The sequence below is a fragment of the Phacochoerus africanus genome, chromosome 9 (assembly GCF_016906955.1).
Source record: "Phacochoerus africanus isolate WHEZ1 chromosome 9, ROS_Pafr_v1, whole genome shotgun sequence".
NCBI lineage: Eukaryota > Metazoa > Chordata > Mammalia > Artiodactyla > Suidae > Phacochoerus > Phacochoerus africanus.
Window position 1 is genome coordinate 117,667,259 of NC_062552.1, and position 23,492 is coordinate 117,690,750.

The following is a 23,492-nucleotide window of genomic DNA, read 5'->3' on the forward strand; positions in this document are numbered from 1 at the left end:
TGGCTGGGGGTGATGGGGCCTGAGTTATGCAGGTGGATTGAAGTGTTTGGAGACTGAGTTAACAGGACTTGCTTGTTTATCGGCCACTGGCAAATGTTCACCCCTGGAGTGTGTCCCACTTGAAAAGCAAAGAGAAATGAAAGAAGACAGGGCTTGGGCTGAGAAATGGTGGTGGCTGAAGAGGCACGTGCAGAGATGAGGACGAGAGGCCATGGGCTCGAGGAAGCTCCTGTTGGCAGACAGAGGTTGGATGGAGTGAGAGGGAGCTTGGGAAATTGGAAAGAGGGACCTGCAGCGGGGGTTGGGAGAGGGGAGGTGAGACGGGAGAGCGGGTTGGAGGGCCAGGCAGGACGCATCAGATCTGAGGGTGGGCAGGAGCTGGGACCTCCAGAGTCGGGGATGCTGAACCCCGTGTTCAGTGTGCTGCCTGGCACGCAGCCGATGCTCTGTAAGTATTTTGGGAGGGATTGGATGGACAAACAAATGATCGAAAGCTGAAGCCAAGAGCCTGAGGATGTACCTTCAGGAGAGCCAGTCTCCAGCAGGGAATGGGGCGGAGAGGGGTCGTGCCCATAAGAGCAGGTACAGTGGCACCGTTTGTGCCAAGAATGGAAACAGGACATAGGGCATCAAAACTACGTCAAGGAATCCATCTGGTGCTTTCCTGAGAGTTAATTTGGAAAGAGGGAGGAGGGAGCTTAGGGGCACTCAGTGGGGCGGGCAGGGGAGTGGAGGTCCACTGGTGGGTCACTAGCCAGGAGGGGTGGGTGAGTGTGCCCAAGGGTGAGGCCACCCCTTGGAATCAAGTGTCCCTGCTGGCCCCCCTCACAGGACCACCTTCCACGAGACACAGATGGGGTCTCCTTGCGGTGTGTGGGGAAGGAAGGAGCAAGAGCCTTTTCTGCCACCCCCCCCCCATTGGGCGGGGGTGGTGATTCCAAGACACCCCTGGGTACCACGTGGGGACACCTGGGGATCCCACCGTGTCACACCTGGATGGCAGCAGAGGACCTAGAGCAGGAGGTAGGAGCCTGGGGGGGTGAGTGTGAGGCTGGCAGGTGGCTAGAGTACATGCTGTTGTTTGCTGTCTTGGCCCAGAGAACTGGAATAAGTGGCCAGAATCTGCTCCCACCCCCGCCCTGAGATGCCAGGTGGATAGGGGAGGTGGTACGGGGAGGGGTCTGCTGCCTGCCCCATGCTGACAGCTCCCCAGCCCCTGACCTTGAATCTCCCCGATTTCTCTCCCAGGCTGGCCCTGGCTCCTGCCCCGGGAGCCTCACGCACAGGTGCAGGGCTCCCTGCTGGCCTTGGGGTTTGCTGCTGTGAGTTGGGCCAGGCAGGGGTGCATGGGAGCCACAGTACAAAGCCCAAGGGCTCCCACCGAATCTTCGCCCGCCTCCAAGGGGCCACCTGTGTAGGCAGCCAGGGGACGGAGGAGTTTTCACTGGGGCCGGGAGAGAAGCCTTTTATTAATGACAGTGGTGACAATAACAGTAAAGGTGGTCCCCACCCACTGAGTGCCTACTGTATGCCAGGACATTATTGTCTCCGCAAACAACAGCTTGTAGAATCCCAGGGGAGAGCAGGGATGCTGAGATGAAAGCCTCCGGGCTCTCAGCGGGGCTTCCAGGGCTCTTCTACTGCCCTGCCCCCAGAGCCCCTGCCCTGAGCTGACATCCCCCTGGCCCCCAGCTCCAGGCACACAGGGCCCCCTAACTGCCCCCACTGAGCTGACTCTGAAGGTGGGGGACCCAGGTCAGGGTGATGGGCCCAGCAGCACCCCACCTGTGGGGAGATAGTCTGGATTGGGGTCCCCCCAGTCGTGGTCAGTGGTTGCATGCAGAAGACCCCCAAGTCTGGGTGTAAACCCCACCCAATCCCACCCATTTCCTGTGCCCGAATGACCTTGGTTGTCACACTCAGTCTCCGAACTGTTTCATCCTCACTCCTCGGATAAAACGATGCTGCTGCAGGGGCAACTGTTTTGTTTTTGTTTTTGTTTTTTGGCTGCCTGAGGCATGGGGAGTTCCCGGTCAGGGATCAGATCCAAGCCACAGGTTCCACCTAAGCTGCATGCAGCTGTGGCAACTCCAGATCCTCAACCCACTGCTCCGGGCTGGGGATCAAACCAGAGCTCCCAAGATGCCTCCGATCCTGCTGCGCCACAGTGGGAACTCCAGGGGCAACTGTTTTCTCTCCCTCCATCCCTCCCTTCCCTCCAAAAGCACAGGGAAGGAGGGTTCTGGCGAGGCTGGAGCAGGCTGAGCTCTTCGGGATCCCTCTGCTTGGGGGCTCAGGGCAGCCAACGCCACGGTGCTCTGAGCAGCTGGTCCAGGACGCACTGCAGACTGACACGGGGGGCGGAGGGGGGGGGCAAGGTCTAGACTTGGGGGTGGAGGCAGCGGGAGGCCTGCCACTGGCCACAGGCCTCACGTGTGTGACCCGCGGATTCTTGTCACCCATAATTCCTTTGAGCACTTGTCAAATTAGGGTAAGTGGCACGTCCAGTCTGCCAGACACCTTTCTAGTTCTAGCTCTGAATGTCCCACATATTAGGAAAACCCCCCAGCCCCAGGCAAACTAGGCTGGTTGACCCCCGCCCCCTTCTCAGTTCAGTTGAGTCAAGGATCAAGGTGACTGGGTTGGGGACAAGGGAAAGATCGGTATTTAGAATCCCCCAGCAAGGGCTGGCCTTGGGGCATGACGATAAAACCATACAGACACAAGGCAAGTGAGGTACCAAGCCAAGCCAGGGACCCAAGACACCCGGCTTTAGAGCAGGGCCTCAAGGAAGGACCACAGCCCCGCTCCCAGCCTCCTCTCTCCTTCCCACGGCGCCCAGGGCCCAGCCCCCGCCACAAATGACACCCGATGGCCATCTGCATAAGTACATTTTTTATTGAAAATAAAAAAGGCCTGGTGCTTTCTTCCTCACAAGGGCATGGAGCCTACCCCCGCCGCCGCCAGCCCTGCTCCCTGCGCGACATCTCAGCACGAAGTCAACATCGGTGGCTCGCGGTGGGGGCCAGGATGGCCCTGACATGTACATTTATTTGTCCATGGAGACAGAACTCCTGGGAACAAGAGCCATCTATCTCCCCGTGAACACGCGACACAGCGCTAGGAAGGCAGGTCTCAGGATATTTACATTCATGCATTAGAAATCTCACGCTAGCTGGGCTGTTTAAATCATACTTTGTCCCGAGTCAGAGAGTACAGTAATTTTATATGTATATATATATATAGATAGATCTCTTTAAATATATATAACTATATATAATATATATGTCTATATTTTTACAGCTATTAGTCTGCCTTCCAAAACTTGCTTGAGAAGCTTCTAAGGAACACCTGAAAACTCTGGGAGACCTTATATGCCATTCTAAAGGTGGGCTCAACTAGGAGATGGCTGAAAAATACCTATTTTTGAGAAAATGCAGAGAAGGAACACGCATTTCATTCTCAACCTCAAAATTCAGACTGGTCTGAGGATGGGTCTGTGTTTAGGGGCTGCAGAAACGTTCCTCAAATTAAAATTCTATGCTCGAATACCAGGCTGGTGCGGTTTTTCGGGATGCTTCTGTGGCTTCAGCGGAAAATCCAGTGGGGCCGTCTCACTGCCCCCGTGAGAGCTGTCTTCCAAAGGGCCGGTGCTGGGTTTGTTCTCAAGTGAACTTGCTTTTACAAACTGGGCTCTTCTCTTCGTTTACACTAACTGGGGGAGAGAGACGGGACAAACCCAAGCTGGGGGAATTTATGAGCAAACGTTAACTTTTCCTGGTGCCCTGCTTCTGTGTCTCCAGGGCAGGGGCTCCCAGCCCCGGAGTGAAGGCTGGATGGTTCACTGGATTGCTCATAGGATCCTCTCTACAGCTGGAGGATTAGGCAAATTGCAAAGTCCGGGCCTCCCAGGTTTAAGTCCAAGTTGGGGAAGGTGAGACCAGTGGGTTTGTGCAAAGCTGGGTTGTGCCCTGCCCACCTTGATGTCCCCCCACCTGGGCTGCCCAGAACCCCACGACCGCTTAGCCAGGATTTTCCCCTCTGGTCAAAGGTGCCCTCCCATTGCTTCTGAGCCCAGGATGGCACATGCTTAGGGCCGGGGTCCTGCCTGGGTGTCTGTTCTGGAAACAGGCAGGGGACTCAGGAAGAGGCTGCAGGTGGTGGGGGAAGTACACTGGCGGTGGGGGGCCGGGGGGACCTCCCCTGTTGAGGACCCTCAGCTGCTGGCCCTGCATCTTTGTGAAGTGGGGGGGGGGCATCAACCACGAGCACTGTACGTGCTGACCAGGTGAGAGCAGGGCTGAGGGCTGCGGCTGGCCCTGTGCTAAGGGGCACAGGGACAGCAAACTCCAATCCAGACCCAAATCAAGTCCTCACACAGGAGCAAAATTGAAAAGAAGGAAAAACCTTTTCCTGGGGGGTGGGGGGCTCCTGCCCTGGGCCTGTGCTCAGACTGCACTTGCTGACGGGGGTGGGGGTGGGGGGGTCGGGGTTAGGGTCACGCCACTCACCTTCTCCCCCTGCTCTGGGCACACAGACACCCCTGTGGGCACCAGGGCCCTGGATGATGGATGGTTCAAATTCAGCCCAAGTGGGGACTGCTTCTCAGTCTGTTAGTCTCACCTGGATGTGAAAGCCTCACCTGTGGCTCAAATACCCTCCCGAGAGCTACACGGGTGGTTGGGAGGCAGGGACATCCACCAGCTAAGACCCTGTGCAGCCAGAAGGTGGAACCACACTGGGCGCGTGTCTGGTTCCTTCTGAGCGATCCTCTGGGTGGTGGGGGAAGCCCAGAACTGGGGGTGCTCTAGATGCAAACCCGCGAGGCTGCTGCCTCCATGGGCCTAGCAATGGGTGGGCGGCTGCCTGGGAAATAGGCCAGCAGATGGGGGCCCCCGGGGTCCCTCTCCTCCCATCTTCTCTCCTTCCGTTTGTCCCCAACCACTCTGGAGGGCTCAGCACTTTTAGGGCATAAGACCTCGGAAAGGGACACTTAAAGGGAGCCACCGGAAGAATGCTGCCTCCTCCTGGATGATGGGGGCCTGGGGCTTCTCAGAAGAGGGTCTGAGCACCAGACCTCAGGGAGCAGCAGGGGGAGAGGGGACAGCATCAATACCAGGCCAGGTGGGCCCAGCCCAGAGCGCCTGCAGTGGGTTTGGCACAAGTGGTGGCCTCTGCCAGGGGAAGGCAAGGCCTGGCTCACGCAGAAGCGTCAGTTCCTCTGGGGTGGGGGCGGGGGGGGGGGATGAGTCTGTGGACAGCGGAGTGGCCCCTGTCCTTCCTGGGACCTGGGGTTCAGGGAGACGTTTTGCTCCATCAGGAGGGGACTCTGTGGGCTGGGACAGCCCTCTGTGACAGGGAGTCAGGGCCAGGGGTCGGTGGGGACAGGAGGGAGAAGGCAGGCCCTGAACCGAGGCGACTGCAGGTGGGGGTGGCAGACAGGTGGGTGGGAAGCACCTTTGAAAGGGGACGTCTCACGGCTGCACCCATGGCTTCTGCTGGGAACAGCGTGGTCAAGGAAGAAGCAGTGGGCTTCCTGGGGGAGGGGAGGAGATGTTTTGGTGGGGGCGTGGCGCCTGGATCCCTGGTCTTTTGGTGAAGGGACCTCCCCCCAGCGGACAGACCCCCTGCCTTCCCAGGTCATGTGCTTTAGACAGCAGCCAGGAGACAGTCAGTGGATCAGGGACGAGCTGAGGAAGAGAGGTGGGAGCCTCGGGTGGTGCTGCGGGCCTGGGTGCTGCATGCAGGTGAGCCTGGCCCAGCCTGGTGTCTGCTACCCCTGCCCGTGGGCTGACCAGGGGCAAGGCTGGGGAGAGGATGGTTCTCCTTTGGGAGGCTCAAGGCCTCTGAGGCAATGAAGTCCTGGACAAGCCCGGTGTCAGCTTCTGTCCACCTGCTTCCCCGCATCCACTAGTGCCACGAAGGTGCCCCTCTGGCCGGGGGTCCAGGGCCTGCAGAACTCACACCACGGCGCTGTTCACATCCACCCCTTTGTTGCTCTGCGAGGAGGTCATGGGATACTCAGCAACACTGGTGCCATTCTCCTCCTTTCTCAGGGGTTTCCTGGGAGTGGATGGAGGGGGCGGGGGAGGCGAGGGGGGGAGGCAGGGACATCCATTAGTTATCGATGACTGGTGGGGGATATCAAGCCCTTCCAGTTATTCTACTAGGCTCTGTTGCAGTTGGGCATCCTGGGGGTGCTAGTCCTAGTGGGGTTCAATCAGAAGCTGGATGTGGTCTTAACTAGGGTGACCGTGTAAGCAAGGAGACGTGAAGAGGACTATCTGGGGTACAGGGAGCTAAAAAAGGAGGTGCTAATGGTTGGATTTTGCAGTCTTATCTCTGTGTGGTCAAAGGCAAGGGGAAAATGTGATGAAGTGCATGGCGGGGATGGTGGTGCTGGTGGTAAGGGGGGTGGAGGTTGATGGTGATGATAGTGGTGGTTGTACTGACGGTAAAGGCAGTGGTGATGGTAGGTGGAGGTGGTGATAACGGTCATGGGGAAATTGGTGGTGGTGGTAATGGTTATGTTGGTGGTGGCAGTGATGATGGTGGAGGTGATGATGGACCTGGTGGTGGCGATGGTATGTTGATAGTGGTGCTGATGATGGAGGTCACACTGGAGTTGTTGTTGGTGGTGATGATGGTGGGGGCCATGGTGGAGTTGGTGGTGGTGGTGATGATGGTGGGGATCATGGTGGAGTTGATGATGGTGGTGATGATGGTGGGGATCATGGTGGAGTTGGTGGTGGTGGTGATGATGGTGGGGATCATGGTGGAGTTGATGGTGGTGGTGATGATGGTGGGGATCATGGTGGAGTTGATGATGGTGGTGATGATGGTGGGGGCCATGGTGGAGTTGGTGGTGGTGGTGATGATGGTGGGGATCATGGTGGAACTGGTGGTGGTGGTGATGATGGTGGGGATCATGGTGGAGTTGATGGTGGTGGTGATGATGGTGGGGATCATGGTGGAGTTGATGATGGTGGTGATGATGGTGGGGGCCATGGTGGAACTGGTGGTGGTGGTGATGATGGTGGGGGCCATGGCGGAGTTGGTGGTGGTGGTGATGATGGTGGGGATCATGGTGGAACTGGTGGTGGTGGTGATGATGGTGGGGGCCATGGTGGAGTTGGTGGTGGTGGTGATGATGGTGGGGGTCACGGTGGAACTGGTGGTGGTGGTGATGATGGTGGGGGCCATGGCGGAGTTGGTGGTGGTGGTGATGATGGTGGGGATCATGGTGGAACTGGTGGTGGTGGTGATGATGGTGGGGGCCATGGTGGAGTTGGTGGTGGTGGTGATGATGGTGGGGGTCACGGTGGAACTGGTGGTGGTGGTGATGATGGTGGGGGTCATGGTGGAACTGGTGGTGGTGGTGGTGGTGATGGTGGGGGTCATGGTGGAGTTGGTGGTGGTGATGATGGTGGGGGCCATGGTGGAGTTGATGGTGGTGGTGATGATGGTGGGGGGTCACGGTGGAGTTGATGGTGGTGGTGATGATGGTGGGGGCCATGGTGGAGTTGATGGTGGTGGTGATGATGGTGGGGGTCATGGTGGAGTTGGTGGTGGTGGTGATGATGGTGGGGGCCATGGTGGAGTTGGTGGTGGTGGTGATGGTGGGGGCCATGGTGGAGTTGGTGGTGGTGGTGATGATGGTGGGGGTCACGGTGGAACTGGTGGTGGTGGTGATGATGGTGGGGGTCACGGTGGAACTGGTGGTGGTGGTGATGGTGGGGGCCATGGTGGAGTTGATGGTGGTGGTGATGATGGTGGGGGTCATGGTGGAGTTGTTGGTGGTGGTGATGATGGTGGGGGTCACGGTGGAACTGGTGGTGGTGATGATGGTGGGGGTCATGGTGGAATTGGTGGTGGTGATGATGGTGGGGGCCATGGTGGAGTTGATGGTGGTGGTGATGATGGTGGGGGTCACGGTGGAGTTGATGGTGGTGGTGATGATGGTGGGGGTCATGGTGGAGTTGGTGGTGGTGGTGATGATGGTGGGGGATCATGGTGGAGTTGGTGGTGGTGGTGATGGTGGGGGCCATGGTGGAGTTGGTGGTGGTGATGATGGTGGGGGTCATGGTGGAGTTGGTGGTGGTGGTGATGATGGTGGGGGTCACGGTGGAGTTGATGGTGGTGGTGGTGATGATGGTGGGGGCCATGGTGGAGTTGGTGGTGGTGGTGATGATGGTGGGGGCCATGGTGGATTTGGTGGTGGTGGTGATGATGGTGGGGGTCATGGTGGAGTTGATGGTGGTGGTGGTGATGATGGTGGGGGCCATGGTGGAGTTGATGGTGGTGGTGGTGATGATGGTGGGGGCCATGGTGGAGTTGATGGTGGTGGTGATGATGGTGGGGATCATGGTGGAGTTGGTGGTGGTGGTGATGGTGGGGGCCATGGTGGAGTTGGTGGTGGTGGTGATGATGGTGGGGATCATGGTGGAGTTGGTGGTGGTGGTGATGGTGGGGGGCCATGGTGGAGTTGGTGGTGGTGATGATGGTGGGGGTCATGGTGGAGTTGGTGGTGGTGGTGATGATGGTGGGGGTCATGGTGGAGTTGATGGTGGTGGTGGTGATGATGGTGGGGGCCATGGTGGAGTTGGTGGTGGTGGTGATGATGGTGGGGGCCATGGTGGAGTTGGTGGTGGTGGTGATGATGGTGGGGGTCATGGTGGAGTTGATGGTGGTGGTGGTGATGATGGTGGAGGTGATGATGGACCTGGTGGTGGCGATGGTATGTTGATAGTGGTGCTGATGATGGAGGTCACACTGGAGTTGTTGGTGGTGGTGATGATGGTGGGGGCCATGGTGGAACTGGTGGTGGTGGTGATGATGGTGGGGGCCATGGTGGAGTTGGTGGTGGTGGTGATGATGGTGGGGGGCCATGGCGGAGTTGGTGGTGGTGGTGATGATGGTAGGGATCATGGTGGAACTGGTGGTGGTGGTGATGATGGTGGGGGCCATGGTGGAGTTTGGTGGTGGTGGTGATGATGGTGGGGGTCACGGTGGAACTGGTGGTGGTGGTGATGATGGTGGGGGTCATGGTGGAATTGGTGGTGGTGATGATGGTGGGGGCCATGGTGGAGTTGGTGGTGGTGGTGATGATGGTGGGGGCCATGGTGGAGTTGTTGGTGGTGGTGATGATGGTGGGGGTCATGGTGGAGTTGATGGTGGTGGTGATGATGGTGGGGGCCATGGTGGAGTTGGTGGTGGTGGTGATGATGGTGGGGGTCACGGTGGAACTGGTGGTGGTGGTGATGATGGTGGGGGCCATGGTGGAGTTGGTGGTGGTGGTGATGATGGTGGGGGCCATGGTGGAGTTGTTGGTGGTGGTGATGATGGTGGGGGCCATGGTGGAGTTGGTGGTGGTGGTGATGATGGTGGGGGTCATGGTGGAACTGGTGGTGGTGGTCATAATGATGATGGCAGAGATGGTGATGGTGGTGGGGTGGTCATGATGGTATAAGGCCAAATGAAATCAGTGCCGTGGTTCTCAAACCCGTCATGTCGAGCCATTCGAAGCTCAGTCCAGAGGCCCTTTAACACCCAAAGTCATTCCTCTCACACACAGGGCATCAGGACGGCTGGGAGGAGGCCTTGAGAAGGCTTTGCCCACACACTGAGACTCTGAGTTCGCAGTACTGCTTTCTGGCCTGGCTCAAATCCCACCTCCTCCCTTGAGTGGTGCAGGAGGGCGTCAGCCCCCTGCCCCAGGCCTGAGTGGCCCCGGCCTCCTGACAGGTCCACGGCCTCCCTGCTGTGGAGCCTGGCCCCATGCTGAATCCTGCTGTCTCTTGAGTGGAACTGAGGCCCCTGGGGGCAGTATCTCAGACACTTCCTGTACCCTCAGTAATGCTGGGGCTGAGCCTGAACCAGCCTTTGCTGGGGGCTGTCTGACTGCAATGTTTAGAGTCATCCTCGAGAGCTCAGGGATCAGTTGCTTCTGCCTTCTCAAATGGCCCCAAGCCTCCCCAAACCCAGTGTGAGAAGGACGGGTGACTAGTTTGATGCCTGTGGGTCAAGGCCCTTTGTGGTTCGTTTAGGGGAGGGAGGGCCTGTGAGGTGGTTAGCAGCAGTTTCATAACGACTGTCAGGGGACTGTCAGGCCTGTTCAGAGACAACACTATTTTTGGCCGCACTTTTTCTTGTCCCCACTCACAATGGTCCCCTGAAGAAGCTAGGCCTGAAGTTAGAGATTCATTTCATGGGGAAACTGAGGCCTAGGGAGAGCTGCGACTTGCGCAGGGACCCCCCGCTGGTTTGCGGTAGGGCCTGGAGCAGCAGCCTCGATGTGCACGTCTCGGTCCAGACGTCTTGGTGCCAAAGCAACATTCTGCCGATGCTAATGCGCAAGCAGACATCCGCCCCAAACGGGCTGTGTGGTCCAGTCAGCTTGAGAAGGCGTCCCCCACTCCCCCACCCTCCTCTTGGGAGCTGCTCCCAAATTCTCAGGAGTCCTGACTCATTTTGCTTTAACCCAGCACAGGCCAGGGTCTAGGGTCTGAAACCCCCATTTGTGCAGATGCTCAGACATTTTCTGGAAGTCAGAAGGGGCTCACACGAGTTTCCTTGTGTGTGACGGGCCCCTGGAAGTGAGCCTGCATCGACCTCTGCCCCCGCATCTCCCTTACCCTCCCTGCTGTCCCACCTGCCCCCCTCCAGGGGCCTTGGGGAGGTCTGACCTTGCTGAGGGGGCTTGAGCTGGGACATTGTGGGTCAGGTGCGTTTTATTACGGTGAGATCCAGTGTTGCCCCCACCATGAGGCCACCAATGGTCTTCAGAGGCTCCTCAAAATGCATCATTTATCATTTAGATTCCAAAATTTATATGCCTCAATACAGAGGGGCCGAATGGACATCAGAACCAGGAATCCAGAAAATGACCAGAGACAAAAATCACTGGGCCCAAACCCACATGACTTTTCTCCCTCATAAATATTCAATCTTGGGCTAAGTCTGAAAAATCCCCTGCAAGGGGTCCTAGTCAGGGGAGGTGAGGCTTCGGGCCTTCAAGGGCGGGTGATGGAGAGAGAAGGGGAAGCCTCAGGAGACGGGTAAAGCTGGAGGGCACAGGGTCCCTGCCCTTTCAGGGGGCGGCCTTTCCTCCTGCCAGAAGAGGAGGGAGATCTGAAGCCAGGATGCTGCCTGGCCCTTTTCTTCTCTGGGCCTTGGGGAAGACTGGCTCCAAGGGCTTGGCTGGAGAGACGCTGGGGACAGGGCCAGGACAGAGCCCCAAGGCCTTCTCAATGGCTCAGCCAGCTTTCCAGGCGTGAAAAGGGGTCTTGGCAGGGGCTCCGCCAGCAAAGAAGTCAGCTTCTGGCAACACCCCCTCAGGATGGGGTCCGGGGGTGAAGAGAAAAGGGGGTTGCCCCAAGGCCTCTTCTTCTTTTTTTGCCTTTTTAGGGCTGCAGGTGCAGCATGTGGAGGTTCCCAGGCTAGGGGTTGAATCGGAGCTCCAGCTGCCAGCCTACACCACAGCCACAGCAGTGCGGGATCCAAGTTGCATCTGTGACCTGTGCTGCAGCTCAAGGCAAGGCTGGACCCTTAACTCACTGAGCAAGGCCAGGGATCGAACCTGTGTCCTCATGGATACTGGTCAGGTTCCTGACCACTGAGCCACAACGGGAACTTGCAAGGGCTCTTCGGAGAAGTAAACTTGGTCTGCTCCCCTCCTCCACCGGAGCTGAGTGCCCAACCGCTCTGCCCCCAGGCTGCTGCCCCGGCTTGCTCCCAAAGCCCTGTAGGGGTTCACTGGAGCCTGGAGGAAGCTGGAGTTTTACCTACAAGAGCTGGCTCTGCCTCGAACCCCCTTCTCTGTCCTGTGAGTGTGGCTCTTCAGGGCAATGCTGCATCAGTGTTGGGAGGCAGAGGTCAGGCTTGGTGAACCCCGGCTCCACCACTTTCTAGCTGTGTGACCCTGGGCAAGCCACTTAGCCTCACTCGGCCTCAGTTTCCTGGTCTATAAAACAGGCACAACAAGGGTGTCCATTTCATAGGCTCGTTGGGAGGATTAAATGCGTTAATGCACGTCAAGCCCCTCGATGCGCATCTGGCATACAGTAAGTGCTCCTTAAGTGCGTGTTAGCGCTCAGCACTGCTTTGGAAAGGGGTCAGTGGGGAGCCGCTCCTGTTGGCAGCGGCTAGCGTTCTCCAACCCGCACAGATTTCCCACCTAAAGCGCACCCCGCGGGGATCCGGAAATGCCAGGGAGGCTTGTGGGGACCCAGCCAGGGAGGCCTCCTAAAGCAAACACAGGCCTCTGCACCCTGGGGCAGCAAGAGACGGGCACGAGCTGCTCCCTACACGGCCTGGTTCCTAAAACCAAGAGAAAGCCAAGTGAGCTCTTTTGGGGCCGCGCCTGGTTCCCGCCGGTCCGCGGGCAGCATCGCCCACCCTGACCCCCTCCCCGGGGACCCCACCCCGCCCAGGCCAGGCCAGCGCGCAGCGGGCGCCCGCCTTCTCTGCTTGGCCCTCGGCCGACCGCTCAGGGCCGGCAGGACGCCTGGGCAGGGAGGGCCAGGACCCGTTGCCCTCGCGGTTCCTGCTGACATGAAGGGGACAGGTCCCACCCTCCGCCCGCTGCTCTGCTGGGGAAGCCGGAGGCCAGGAACAGCTCTGAGGGCCCGAGACGGGGGCTGCCGGCTCGCTTCTCGTCTCGCGCACCCCACGGAGGGTCTGTCGGGTGCGGTGGGGTCGAGGGGCTCAGACGCCCTCTTCCAAAGGCCTTACATCCTCCCCACTACACACCCCTGACACACACACACACACACACACACACACACACACACAGATACATGCCCCCCCGACTACACGACGCGCACACAGCACACACACATACATGCCTCTGCATATGCCACATACACACACGACACACATATCACACATGCCCGTGTGCACACACATACATATGTGCTCATACATGCCCCCACATGTATACATATATGCATACACGCACACACACACGCAGACTACGACGATGAGATGCCTTTATAAACGTCAGACTTCTCCCGACCTGGGTCAGGAAGCCACACTCTCTGGACCACGGAGGGTGAGAAGCCGCAGGGCTCTTCCTGCCCGCATCCTCTCCCGTCAGCCAGGCCTGTGGCTGAGGAAGAGCCTCGCACTCCAGTCGGGCCCCCTGTTCTGACCGTCCCCCAGGGGCGTCCTGGTTCAGCCCCCTCTGCTGAGCAAGTCGAAGGATGGCGCCTGGGAGGCTCCAGGGCTCCGGTCCTGCTCAGGAGCTGGCTGGCGGGACGAGGCACCCGGATCTTATCCTGAGTGCAGTGGAAGCCACTGGAAGACTCCGGCTATCGGGGAATTCCTGTTTATCCCCTCCCCCTGACCCATGGCCTTGACCCAGCATGTCTGGAGAGATGAGTTCAGGGAGGATGGAGCTTCTGGGTGACAAAAAGGCTTAAAGGAGTTCCCTGGGGGTTCAGTGGGTTAAAAATCCTGTGTTAATCACTGTGGCATAGGTTCAGTCCCTGGCTCAGGAATTTCCACATGCTGTGGGTGTCGCCAAACAACAATAACAACAACAAAACAGAAAAAGACTGGAAGTTCCTGTCGTGGCTCAGCAGCTTAAGAATCCGACTAGTATCCAAGAGGACGCGGGTTCGATCCGTGGCCTCCTTCAGTGGGTTAATGATCTGGCGTTGCTTCAAGCTGTGGCACAGGTCACAGACTCAGCTCGGATCTGGCGTGGCTGTGGCTGTGGCTGTGCCGAAGGCCGGCAGCTGCAGCTCCCATTCAACCCCTAGCCTGAGAACCTCCATATGCTGTAAGTGTGGCCCTAGAAAAATAAAGAAAACAAGAAAAAGGCCTAAGAAGCAGGGACCCGGGACTCTTGTGGGACTCCCATCCACCAGCACCGGGCTCCACAGCCCCACGGCGAGGGGGACACGGGGCAGACAGAGCAGCTGGTCCCTGCAGCCTCCCACCCCCTACGGCCAGGAGGGATTCATCACTCACCACAGTACGTGACCCCTGGCGGGAGGGGCACCAGTAAGCCCAGATAAGTACCTCAGCCCAAGGTAGGTGGGGACACCGGGTGCCCCCAGCCCCTTCTGGGCCCAATCTCTTCTCAGAGGGAGGAGTGTCGTGATGATGAGAATAATGAGACACACGGTGGCAGCTGGGACTCAAAAAAAATCTGCGTGCTGATCCTGCCGCTGGGGCAGGCAGGCAGTGTGGCTCAGCGGAAGGGGCGCTGCCCCGGGGGTTAGAAGGTGGAATCTTGATTCTGCAGCAAAGCACAGGAACCACCAGCCCAGGTCCCAAAGGAGGTAAATGGTCTCGGAGCAGCCAAGGCCATGCGTCAGTGCTCAGCGTCAATGCCAACAGGGTCCCTCCTCGGAACACGCTAGCTGACTTCACCCACAGCACAGCCAGACCCGGTGGCCTCGAGCTCCAGCCGGAGAGGTTGGCTTTGGGGGCCTGTGGTGGGAGGCGTTGGTCTAGGAGTGACGGATGGGAAGGGCTGGGTCCCAAGCACCCAATCACTGCATTAGGTTCCCACCTGGCCAGAGAGGTGTTGGCGCAAGACAACCCTCGTCTCAAGACCCCAGGGACCCAAGATGCGTTCAAGGTGAATTTCTTGCTCCTGGAAGTTCATAGTGGGCTGAGGCTGGACGAAGAGGTTCCACTCCTGCCCTGAATCCCTGGACCCAGCCCACCTCGCCTTCCTCTCGCACCTGCTCTGACCCTGACTCAGACTCAGGAGTTCCGCAGAGGCTGGGAGAGAGAGGGGCGGGCTGAAGGTGGTGGCCTCTGGGAGGAAGAGGCGGCAGCAGGTGGCAGGGGCTCCTCTGAGGCAGTCACAGCCTAGGGTGTGTCCCTACAGGTGGGTGGGAGGCCAGGCCTGTCAGGGCGTGGGGAGGGGACCACTGAGTCAGGCAGCGTGCACTGGAGCTTGTGATGGGGAAGGAGTTTGGAGGGAGGGGACAGAGACGGCAGAGGGGCTGCCGGAAACCAGAACTGGTGAGGGGGCAGGGCCAGGCATTCAAGTTGGGCGCAAGTTACTCTAAAAACAGATTCTACTTCAGCCACCCACCAAGAGAGGAAGAAAACAGGTGAGTTTACTGAAATTCTGCATAAAGACGGTCAATCTGAAAGGAAGGCTCTGGCAAGTCTACACACGCGAGCCTCCACTCGCACCACAGAAATTCATGGTGCCAGGCGCTCTGGGGGGATGAGGTGATGAGACAGGATGACCGCTGCCCCCTCTTCTTGGGGACGTGCACACAGTGACATGCACACGTAAACACCCACGTTAACCCACCCAGCCCCCAACCTAAATCCAAGGAGAGCTACAACGCCAGCACCTGGCAGGAAAGATCTACAACCAGCCCAGGACGCCACGTCCAACGGGGTGTGTTTGAGCCGGGTCTTGAGTGAGCAGTAAGGACCAGGGAGCCAGGAGGGCAGCTCCCTGGATGTGAGAGGAGGGCTGGACACCCCTGTGTCCGGAGCCACGTCTCCTCCTGTCCAGGCCTCAGTTCCCCTGCATGGCCATGGAGGCTTATTCTAGCTCAGACACCACAGGAACCTCAATTGTCCCCCTCCATGGGCATTCTAGCTGCCCCGGGGACCAAGTCTTCTCAAAGTGCCACACACTCAGTGAGAGCTAACCCTTCTCTGGGCCACCCTAAAGCTCCAAAAAGAATGCCAATTCTAAAAAGAAAACTAACTTTGCTGACTGATTTGCTCTTGAGTCTATGATTCAGGAAAGATCTTGGGAAAATGGCATGATGGAGCCACGCTAAAGAAATAAACGATTGGAATGGGAAGGGGAGAGAACGGAATGCAGCAGGTTCCCAGAGAGGATCCTGCAAGACTGTTGGAGAAGACACTATAGCCCAACGGCTGCGTAGCATATGCTCAGAGAGCTACCACCCACCTGGAGAGAGGACTGACCCTCCAAAACTAACATGGAACGGACCGATTGTTCACCCGATGTATTTCACCATATGGAGAGGAGGCATTGCTAACGCCAGGGCAGGAAACAAATCATAGTACACCATGTGACTCAGCTGTGAACAAAATGTACCTTTTCCTACTAAGGGAGACACTGGCGATACCTATAGCAAATGGGTGGGATGAGGGAAAGGGTTTTGTAAGTCTGTGGGTAGTTGTAGGGTCCTGAACCTTAATCCTCTACAGCGATGTCAACTGACAATATTTAAAATGGAAAGAAAATAGCGTATCCACATCCCCTAGAATATGGAGGGAAATACCAGAAGAAGCAACTAACGCTCAAAAGTGGTTGCCTCTCAAGAATGAGATTCGGTAGTTCCCACTGTGGCTCAGCAGTAACAAACTCGACCAGCATCCATGAGGACACAGGTTCGATCCCTGGCCTTGCTCAATGGGTTAAGGATCCGTCATTGCCGTGAGCTGCAGTGTAGGTCACAGACGTGGCTCGGGTCCAGAGTTGCTGTGGCTGTGGTGTAGGCTGGCAGCTGCAGCTCTGCTTTGACCCCTAGCCTGGGCACTTCCATGTGTCACAGGTGCAGCCCTAAAATGGAAAAAAAAAATGAGATTTGGGGAGCAAGGGAGACAATCAGGGAGCTGCTGTTTTTAATAGACTATGACTCATTTGATATTTTAAACTATCTGCATGCACTGCTTTAATAAAAATAAAAAGTAAATTAAAAAGTGGTAATCAGCGTTCAAGCCATAACCGTATTTTCTAACCATAAAGCCCTTTCAAAGGGCACGCACGGCAGCCTGACACTCTGTGGGGGCGATGCAGTCCATCTCCCACCTCCTTCTCTCCCTCTCCCTCAAGACCCTGAGGTTCTCTTTTCTCCACTTCCTACCACGCAGACTTTAAAAGCACCTCACGTGTTAATTTGCGTGTGTGTGTGTGTGTGTGTGTGTGTGTGTCCTGCTTCCCCCATTGGCAGGGGGAGGGCAGGAGCCCGTCTCGTTTCTCTCGCCCTTCCCCATGCCTAGTCTAGTCCTCAGCCCACCATTGGCGCTCAATAAATGCATGTGGCCCAGCGCTGACTCGATGAGCCATCTGTGCCAGTCAGCGGGTTTTAAGGCCCATCGAGGACACCTGGGCGTTCCAAGGGGCCTGGTCGACTGGCAGCAACTCAACGAAAAAGGGATGCGTATGGGAGCCCAGCACTAATGCGCATGCGGGCGTTGTAGTCTACAACGCGCGCTCAGGCACGCGCGCTCAGGCACGCGCGCTCAGGCACGCGCGCTCAGGCACGCGCGCTCAGGCACGCGCGCTCAGGCACGCGCGCTCAGGCAGCAGCACGCGCGCTTATTGTCTGCAATTAGCGGCCCACAGGATCGGCCAAAGTGTTCTACAGCCTTTTATTGGTCTTTCAGCCAATACCCTGTAAATTAGAAGGAAATGACTGTCAGGTGGCTTAATGGCAAATCGATGGCAGAGGGTGAAAGACCCGCGCCGAGAGCCGCCAAAGGAGGCAGGGCCTCTCTCACTTGCCTGGGGAGTAGGGGTGGTTCAGGGGAGGGGGCTGGGAGGGCCGGGGCCATCTCTCCTCAGGTCAGGCCTCTTCTCCGCAGGAAGGGTGTGGCCGGCAGAGAAGCTGCAAACTGCCTAGGAGAGGCGCCTCACTCTTGGGGTCCACAGGCCTGTGGGGTGCACCCCCCGGCCCTCCCACCCGGGCGGTGGGCACCCTGCACCTTGGAGCTTGATCTCCACGCCTCTCGCTGACTCGGGTCCTTATCCTGCCCTGGACCAAGAGGTTCTGCATCCCTGCTCCTCTCCCATTGCAGCGCCTGGGCCTTGGAGGGGTGGGGGTGCGCTCTGAGTGGCACCCACTTCTCCTCGCAGGGTGTGTGCACAGGGAGGACAGGGCTTTGCCTGAAGCTGCCACCATCAAGCACAGCCCCAGCGCCTGGCCGGGTATTTCCATGTCTGGGTGGTATCTGCAGGTCTGGTGGGTGGAAGGACTTAGCCTCAGCGGTCCTGCCGTCCCAGGACAGGGGAACAAAGGCTCGGGGACCTGGACAGAGACCTGGAGGTCCTTGACTTTGCAGATGGGGGCAGTGAGGGGTCCTGACTCCCAGCCCTGGGTTCTTTTAACAGCTCCAGCTGTCCTGCTGTCTGATGACAAATGCACACCCGGCCTGGGGTTGGAGTGAGGCCTGGACTGAGCACGAGGCCCAGAGTGCCCAAGGGCTCTGGGGCCTGACCATCCCGTGTCTGTGGATAAAGAAGCTGTTCACAGCAAGCTCAGGGCACTGTGCCACTGCAATGCACGCTGTGTGGTCTCCCTGTGGCCGGACACCCTCCAGAATTTGAATTATTGGCGGTGGACTTGGGCACCACTGCACCTGTTAGTCCCACTGACCACCCTGTGGCTAAAGCCTATCCCCTTCCAAGAAACCTCTCAGGGCCCCAGGGCTGGGTGAGGCACCCCCTCCTCTGGGATCCCCCATCCCAGATGCTGCCCAAGCACCCTATCACCTGGCACAGAGTTGGGACCCTGGGAATGTCTGTTGAGTCACAGGATGAAGTTCGATTCACGGAGTCTGTGTGTGGAAAGTGCCAATTAGATTCCACCTCCCATCAAGGTCAATGCCCAGTGAGGGCACCTCGGGGAACCCCTTCGACACTTGTTGCCCAGGATCCTCCCATCCCCATGGCCACACCCTACAAGGCAAGCCCTTCTGGCATCGCCAGCATCCCTTCCTTCCCATCCCAGCTTATTCTAGAACCCTCCCAGCAAACTGGCTCCAAAAGGCTGTGGTGGCCATTCACAGAGATCTCTTGAAATCCTCTCCTAGGACTCTGGCTGTGAAAGTTGTTTGTTTGTTTTAGGCAGGGTTTGTCACTGAATTTTCCTTTTGACGGTTTTACTGTTGACATGGAAGGCTTTTGTTTCCTGAGAGAAAAGGCGTGTTTCAGATGAATTATTCACCAGAAAGAATTGACAGTGAGCAAAAAATCCTCCATTTACTCTGGAGAGAAATGCAGACAGACAGCTGCTTGGGCCAGGATGTCTCTGAGGACCCCCCCCCCCCCGCCCCCGCCCCGCCAGCAGAGCTCAACAGGGGAGCTGGGGAGGGGCATTTGGTCTCCTACACAGGGTGTAACTTCTGCCTCCCTCTCTCTCAACCCACAAGGCGTTGCTCCACCTTCCCCAGGTCCAGCTACCTACCAGGAGGGTTCAGGGAGAGCTGGCCTCTGTTTCTGCCTCCACTAACCCTAAATAGCGCCCCCTCCTGTCTCGGATTGTCTTTCTGCACAGGGCTGGGTCTTGGCCCAGAGAAGGATGAGGATCAAGGCCCCGACACAGCAAAGGCTTGTGATCCCTTGTATTACGTGGGCCTGGGAACCTGGTATCTGTGCCCCTATCTCCGGAGCTCCCCTGTTTCTTGGGGTTGGCCAGTGGGAGTCGCCTTCAGGACACCTGGGAGCTGGAGGTAGGTTGGGGAATTTTCTCCTCCCGTTTGCTGTTTTGGGGCTGCATCTCCAGCAGTTTCAACCACAAGGCCTGCTGATTAGCCCCCCTTTCAAGTTTCCGGGCACCCTAGGTTCCCCTGGCACTATTTCCCTCGGCCTAAGTGTGCTAACAGCTCACACTGCGGTTAGTCTTTAAGTGTTTCAAGAATTCTATTGCTTCCTGGACCTGTCAGTGCCCCTGGAGGGAGCCACACCCCCATCCCTAGGAGGAAGCCCCGCCCAAACTCCTGGAAGGAGCTCTGCCCACACCCCTGGAAAGGAGCCCCATCCACGCCAAGGAAGGGAGCCTCTGAGCCTTGTGACCTGAGCTCTGTCTTTCCAGGCTGCTGACAGACCCGGGAAGCAGGAGCCTAGGGTCTGCAGGAGGAGATGAGGGAGGCCCCTCTGGTTGCTCTGAGGGAGGTGCGGGCGGCGTCTGCACACGCCTTCCAGGGAGCCCCCCCAGCCCCGCAGGCCACAGCTGGCCGCCAAGCCACAGGGCAGGGATGGGAACGTGAGCTGCTCCTCTGGATGGGCTTTCCCTGCCCTGCTGCTGCTGTTGGAGCAGGCAGCCTTATTATCAGAAGTCTGGGGCAGCCAGGGACGCAGAAGCGACTGTGTATCTTTTGGAAGAGCCTGAGCTTATTAAAAAGCTGATGCAGCCCGTCTCTGGTGGGAACGGGGGTCCTAGAGGGGACTGGTGCTCCAGGGGGCTCTTGCATACTCTTCCTCCAAAACCTTCAATAGCTCCCTGAGCCTCCTGAATCAGGGGCCAGTTGCTCGGCCTGGGGAAGACAAACGCCCCCGGTGGGGTCCCTCCAGCCTCATCTCCCTCTTCACAGGGCCATCCTGGGCCTGGTGCTTTGGGCTCACACAGGTGCCTTTGCCTCCCCTGCTCTGCTTCTTAAAATCTTTCCCACTGCCCCAGGCTCTCAGCTCAAAGGCTGTTTCATCCCCATCGGAGTTAACATGACTCCTGCCTCTTCTGTCTGGTCACCAGGACACTCTCGGGCTGTTGGCCTGACGTGACCATGAGCACATTTTAAGACTTTTAACTTGATATAGTTTACTCTTTCTTCTTTTGAATTATTAAAGTGAAACCACATAGAACAACTGATTAAAAGGGTGAAGTAAAATCACTTTGGTCTTATGATTGCTCAATACAGATCCTCTAACTCTGGGCCTTAGGGAATTTTTTGCGAAACTTTCTTAAAAACGCATTAAGAGCCCTATGACCCGCTGGTGTTTTGCAACAGTATTGTTTGTCTTTTGATTTTATCTTCCCCAGTGTCCCCCAAGGACAGGGAGGCTTTTTGTGTGTGTTTTGTTGTTGTTGTTGTTTTTGTGGGGTTTTTGGTTTTGTTTTATTTTGTTTTGTTTTGTTTTTTTTTAGGAGGCTAAGAACTGGAAAGCAAGGGACATAGCCAGAGTTACTGTGTCACATTGCAGGGGATGTCACACTGTGTCCTACTGTGCCATACTTAAGGCTCTGGACACACCTCTAACCTCCTTAGGCCCCAACAATAGCCACATTGAGCTGCAGACCCCAACTCAACACAGATGGTGCCCGGTAATCTTTTTTTTTTTTTTTTTGTCTTTTTAGGGCCGCAGCCGCAGCCACAGCATATGGAGGTTCCCAGGCTAGGGGTCTAATCAGAGCTACAGCTGCTGGCCTACGCCACAGCCACAGCAACTCGGGATCCAAGCCGCGCAGGTCACACTACAGCTCATGGCAATGCCAGATCCTTAACCCACTGAGCGAGGCCAGGGATCGAACCTTCATCCTCATGGATACTAGTCGGGTTCATTAACTGCTGAGCCATGACGGGAACTCCACAGTAACCTTTTTTGAAAACCAGTGTGAGATGGTAGTTATCAGCAAAAGATACACGGTTACTGAAAGATAATTTGCCGTTTGGATCTTTCATGACCCTGTTGGAACACTCCTATTCATCCTTCAAAACCCAGCTTAGGCGACACACTCACAGAAAACCTTTTCTGAGGCAGCTCTACCTCTCCTTCTCCCAAGAGAACACTGACTGCTCCCTCCTCTGTCATCTCTCTTCCTCTATCTTCCGACTATTGAAACAATGAGCATTGGTGCAGCTCTGGGCGAACACGTGAGTACGCCAGGCACTGCAAAGTGTACCTATTGTGAAGACCATTCACAGAAGGCATCTCACCACTCCCCCCACTGAGACTGTTATTCTTTACCCCCGTTTGACCGATAGGAAAACAGGGACAGAGAAGTGATTTTCTCCTGGTCACGCAACTTGAACTGGAGCCTGAATTTAGATCTAACTCCCAAACCCAGTTCCCACTCCAAACCAGCTCCTTCCAGAGCCTCCTTCACTCATTCTGCAAGGATTATTTCTGCAAGGGGTCGAATTGGAGATACAGCTGCCAGCCTAGGCCACAGCCACAGCAATGCCAGATCTGAGCCTCGTCTGCCACCGACACCACAGCTCGAGGCAATGTCGGATCCTTAGCCCACTGAGCAAGGCCAGGGATTGAACTCGCATCCTCATGGATACTAGTGGGGTTCTGAACCTGCTAGCCACAACAGGAATTCCAGGGTAGCTTTAAATTGCATGGAGCCTGACATATAATTGGTGCTCATCAAATGCTTGCTGAGCCCCCTAAAATGATGGGGGTGTAATAGCTGAGATCCACTTTAAAATATTTCAGCAAAGAAAAAGGTGCCAGGAAAAAGAAAGGGATAGAGTAACTATTAGCCAAATCTTGATAACTGTTGAATCAGAGTGAAGGTTGATGGGCGGAGATTGCACATTCTTTCTGCTGCTTCTATGCTGAACAATTTTTATAATTAAAAAAAAAAGCAGAATGGGGGTGGGCAGAGGAGCCCAGAGCCAGAGCTGGGGGAGCACTCACCTTTTTATGGCTTTGTAGCAAATGATGACAAGCACAGTGAGGAACACCAGGGAGGCACAACATACCGCAATGACGATCGCCAGCCCTGACCACCAGCTCTCCTCGGCCGGACACGAGGTAGCGTTGGGAGCTGAAAGAGACAGGAGCAGCCTGAGCGTCCCCTGAACGAGTGGGTCCCGGCGGGCGCCAGAGGTGGACTGTCGTGTGACACACACCAAGGCTGGCCTCACCAGCATCCATCACCCAGATGAAGCCTCTCCAACCTGTCCTGCCGTCCCCGCCCCCACCCCCACCCCGCCAGGCGGCAGGTGACATCATGGTTGGCCTCCAGCCAGGCGACGTGCGCTGAGCAGGGGTTAAGCACCGCACCCTGGGCCATCCATCCTCCCTTGGCATGAGCTAACGGACAGCAGGGTCGGGTTTAATTTCCCATGAAAAATAACAGAACACCTCATTCTCTCAGTTGGGGCATTAAATCCGCTTCGTCTGAAGGTGGGGGCAGGGAGCAAGGCTCCCTGGGGGGAGGCGGGGAGGAGAGAGAGCGAGGCCTGTCATCGGCAGTTCCTTAAGCTGATTTCTTGCAAGAGGAAAGCTTTCTCCCTTCTCGGGTTTGGTCCATGTGGTGGGAATCCGCAGCTGTCTCAGCGGGCACGGGTGGCCACAGCTTGTAAACATCACTGACAAAGCACCTGACGTGGGTGCCGCGGAGGGTCTCCTTGTCATTACTCAGTCCATGGGGTCCTTGGGCTGAGCCCCTTGGCACTGGCTGGGTGGGTGGACCTGCACACAGCTGTAGACAAGGCTCACAGCAGAGCTGGTTTGCTGGGCCCTGAGCAAAGCAGAGACATCACACAGCCTCAACTCAGAGGTTTTGGAAGACCCAGATCTAACGGGAAAGAATTGCCTGGGATTGCAAAAGGAAGGCGAGTGAGGGAAGGAGAGAGAGAAAAAAGGGGGAGAGAGGGGGGAGGGAAAAGGACGGGAAGGGGTCATGAGGGAGAACGGGAGGGAGGGAAGAAGGGGATGGATGGATGGGTGGACTGACATACAGGCACTGCTAGTTTGGGACAGTTCTTCAAGACACCTGAATATATGTGAACGAATCAAAACTATGCCCTAGATTTAATGATAGACACCCTGAGGGGTGCACCCTATGTGGGGAATAGCCCAA

The 23,492-nt window shown here is 57.0% G+C and overlaps 1 protein-coding gene across 3 annotated transcripts in view; it reads right to left on the reverse strand.

Annotated features, from left to right (window-relative positions):
• Window positions 1-2,880: 2,880 nt before the first annotated feature.
• Window positions 2,881-23,492, reverse strand: part of PRIMA1 (proline rich membrane anchor 1) — a 65,347-nt gene continuing 44,735 nt past the window's right edge. For 2 of the 3 annotated variants that reach the window (XM_047796241.1, XM_047796240.1), the window contains exons 4-5: window positions 22,322-22,451; window positions 2,881-6,063 (exon numbers count right to left, since the gene is read on the reverse strand). In XM_047796241.1, coding sequence (XP_047652197.1) covers window positions 5,961-6,063; window positions 22,322-22,451 — 233 coding nt within the window. In that variant the 3' untranslated portion in view covers window positions 2,881-5,960. Of the gene's footprint in view, window positions 6,064-12,175; window positions 12,319-22,321; window positions 22,452-23,492 lie in introns of all 3 variants that reach the window. The other variant, XR_007137058.1, reaches the window with a different exon arrangement.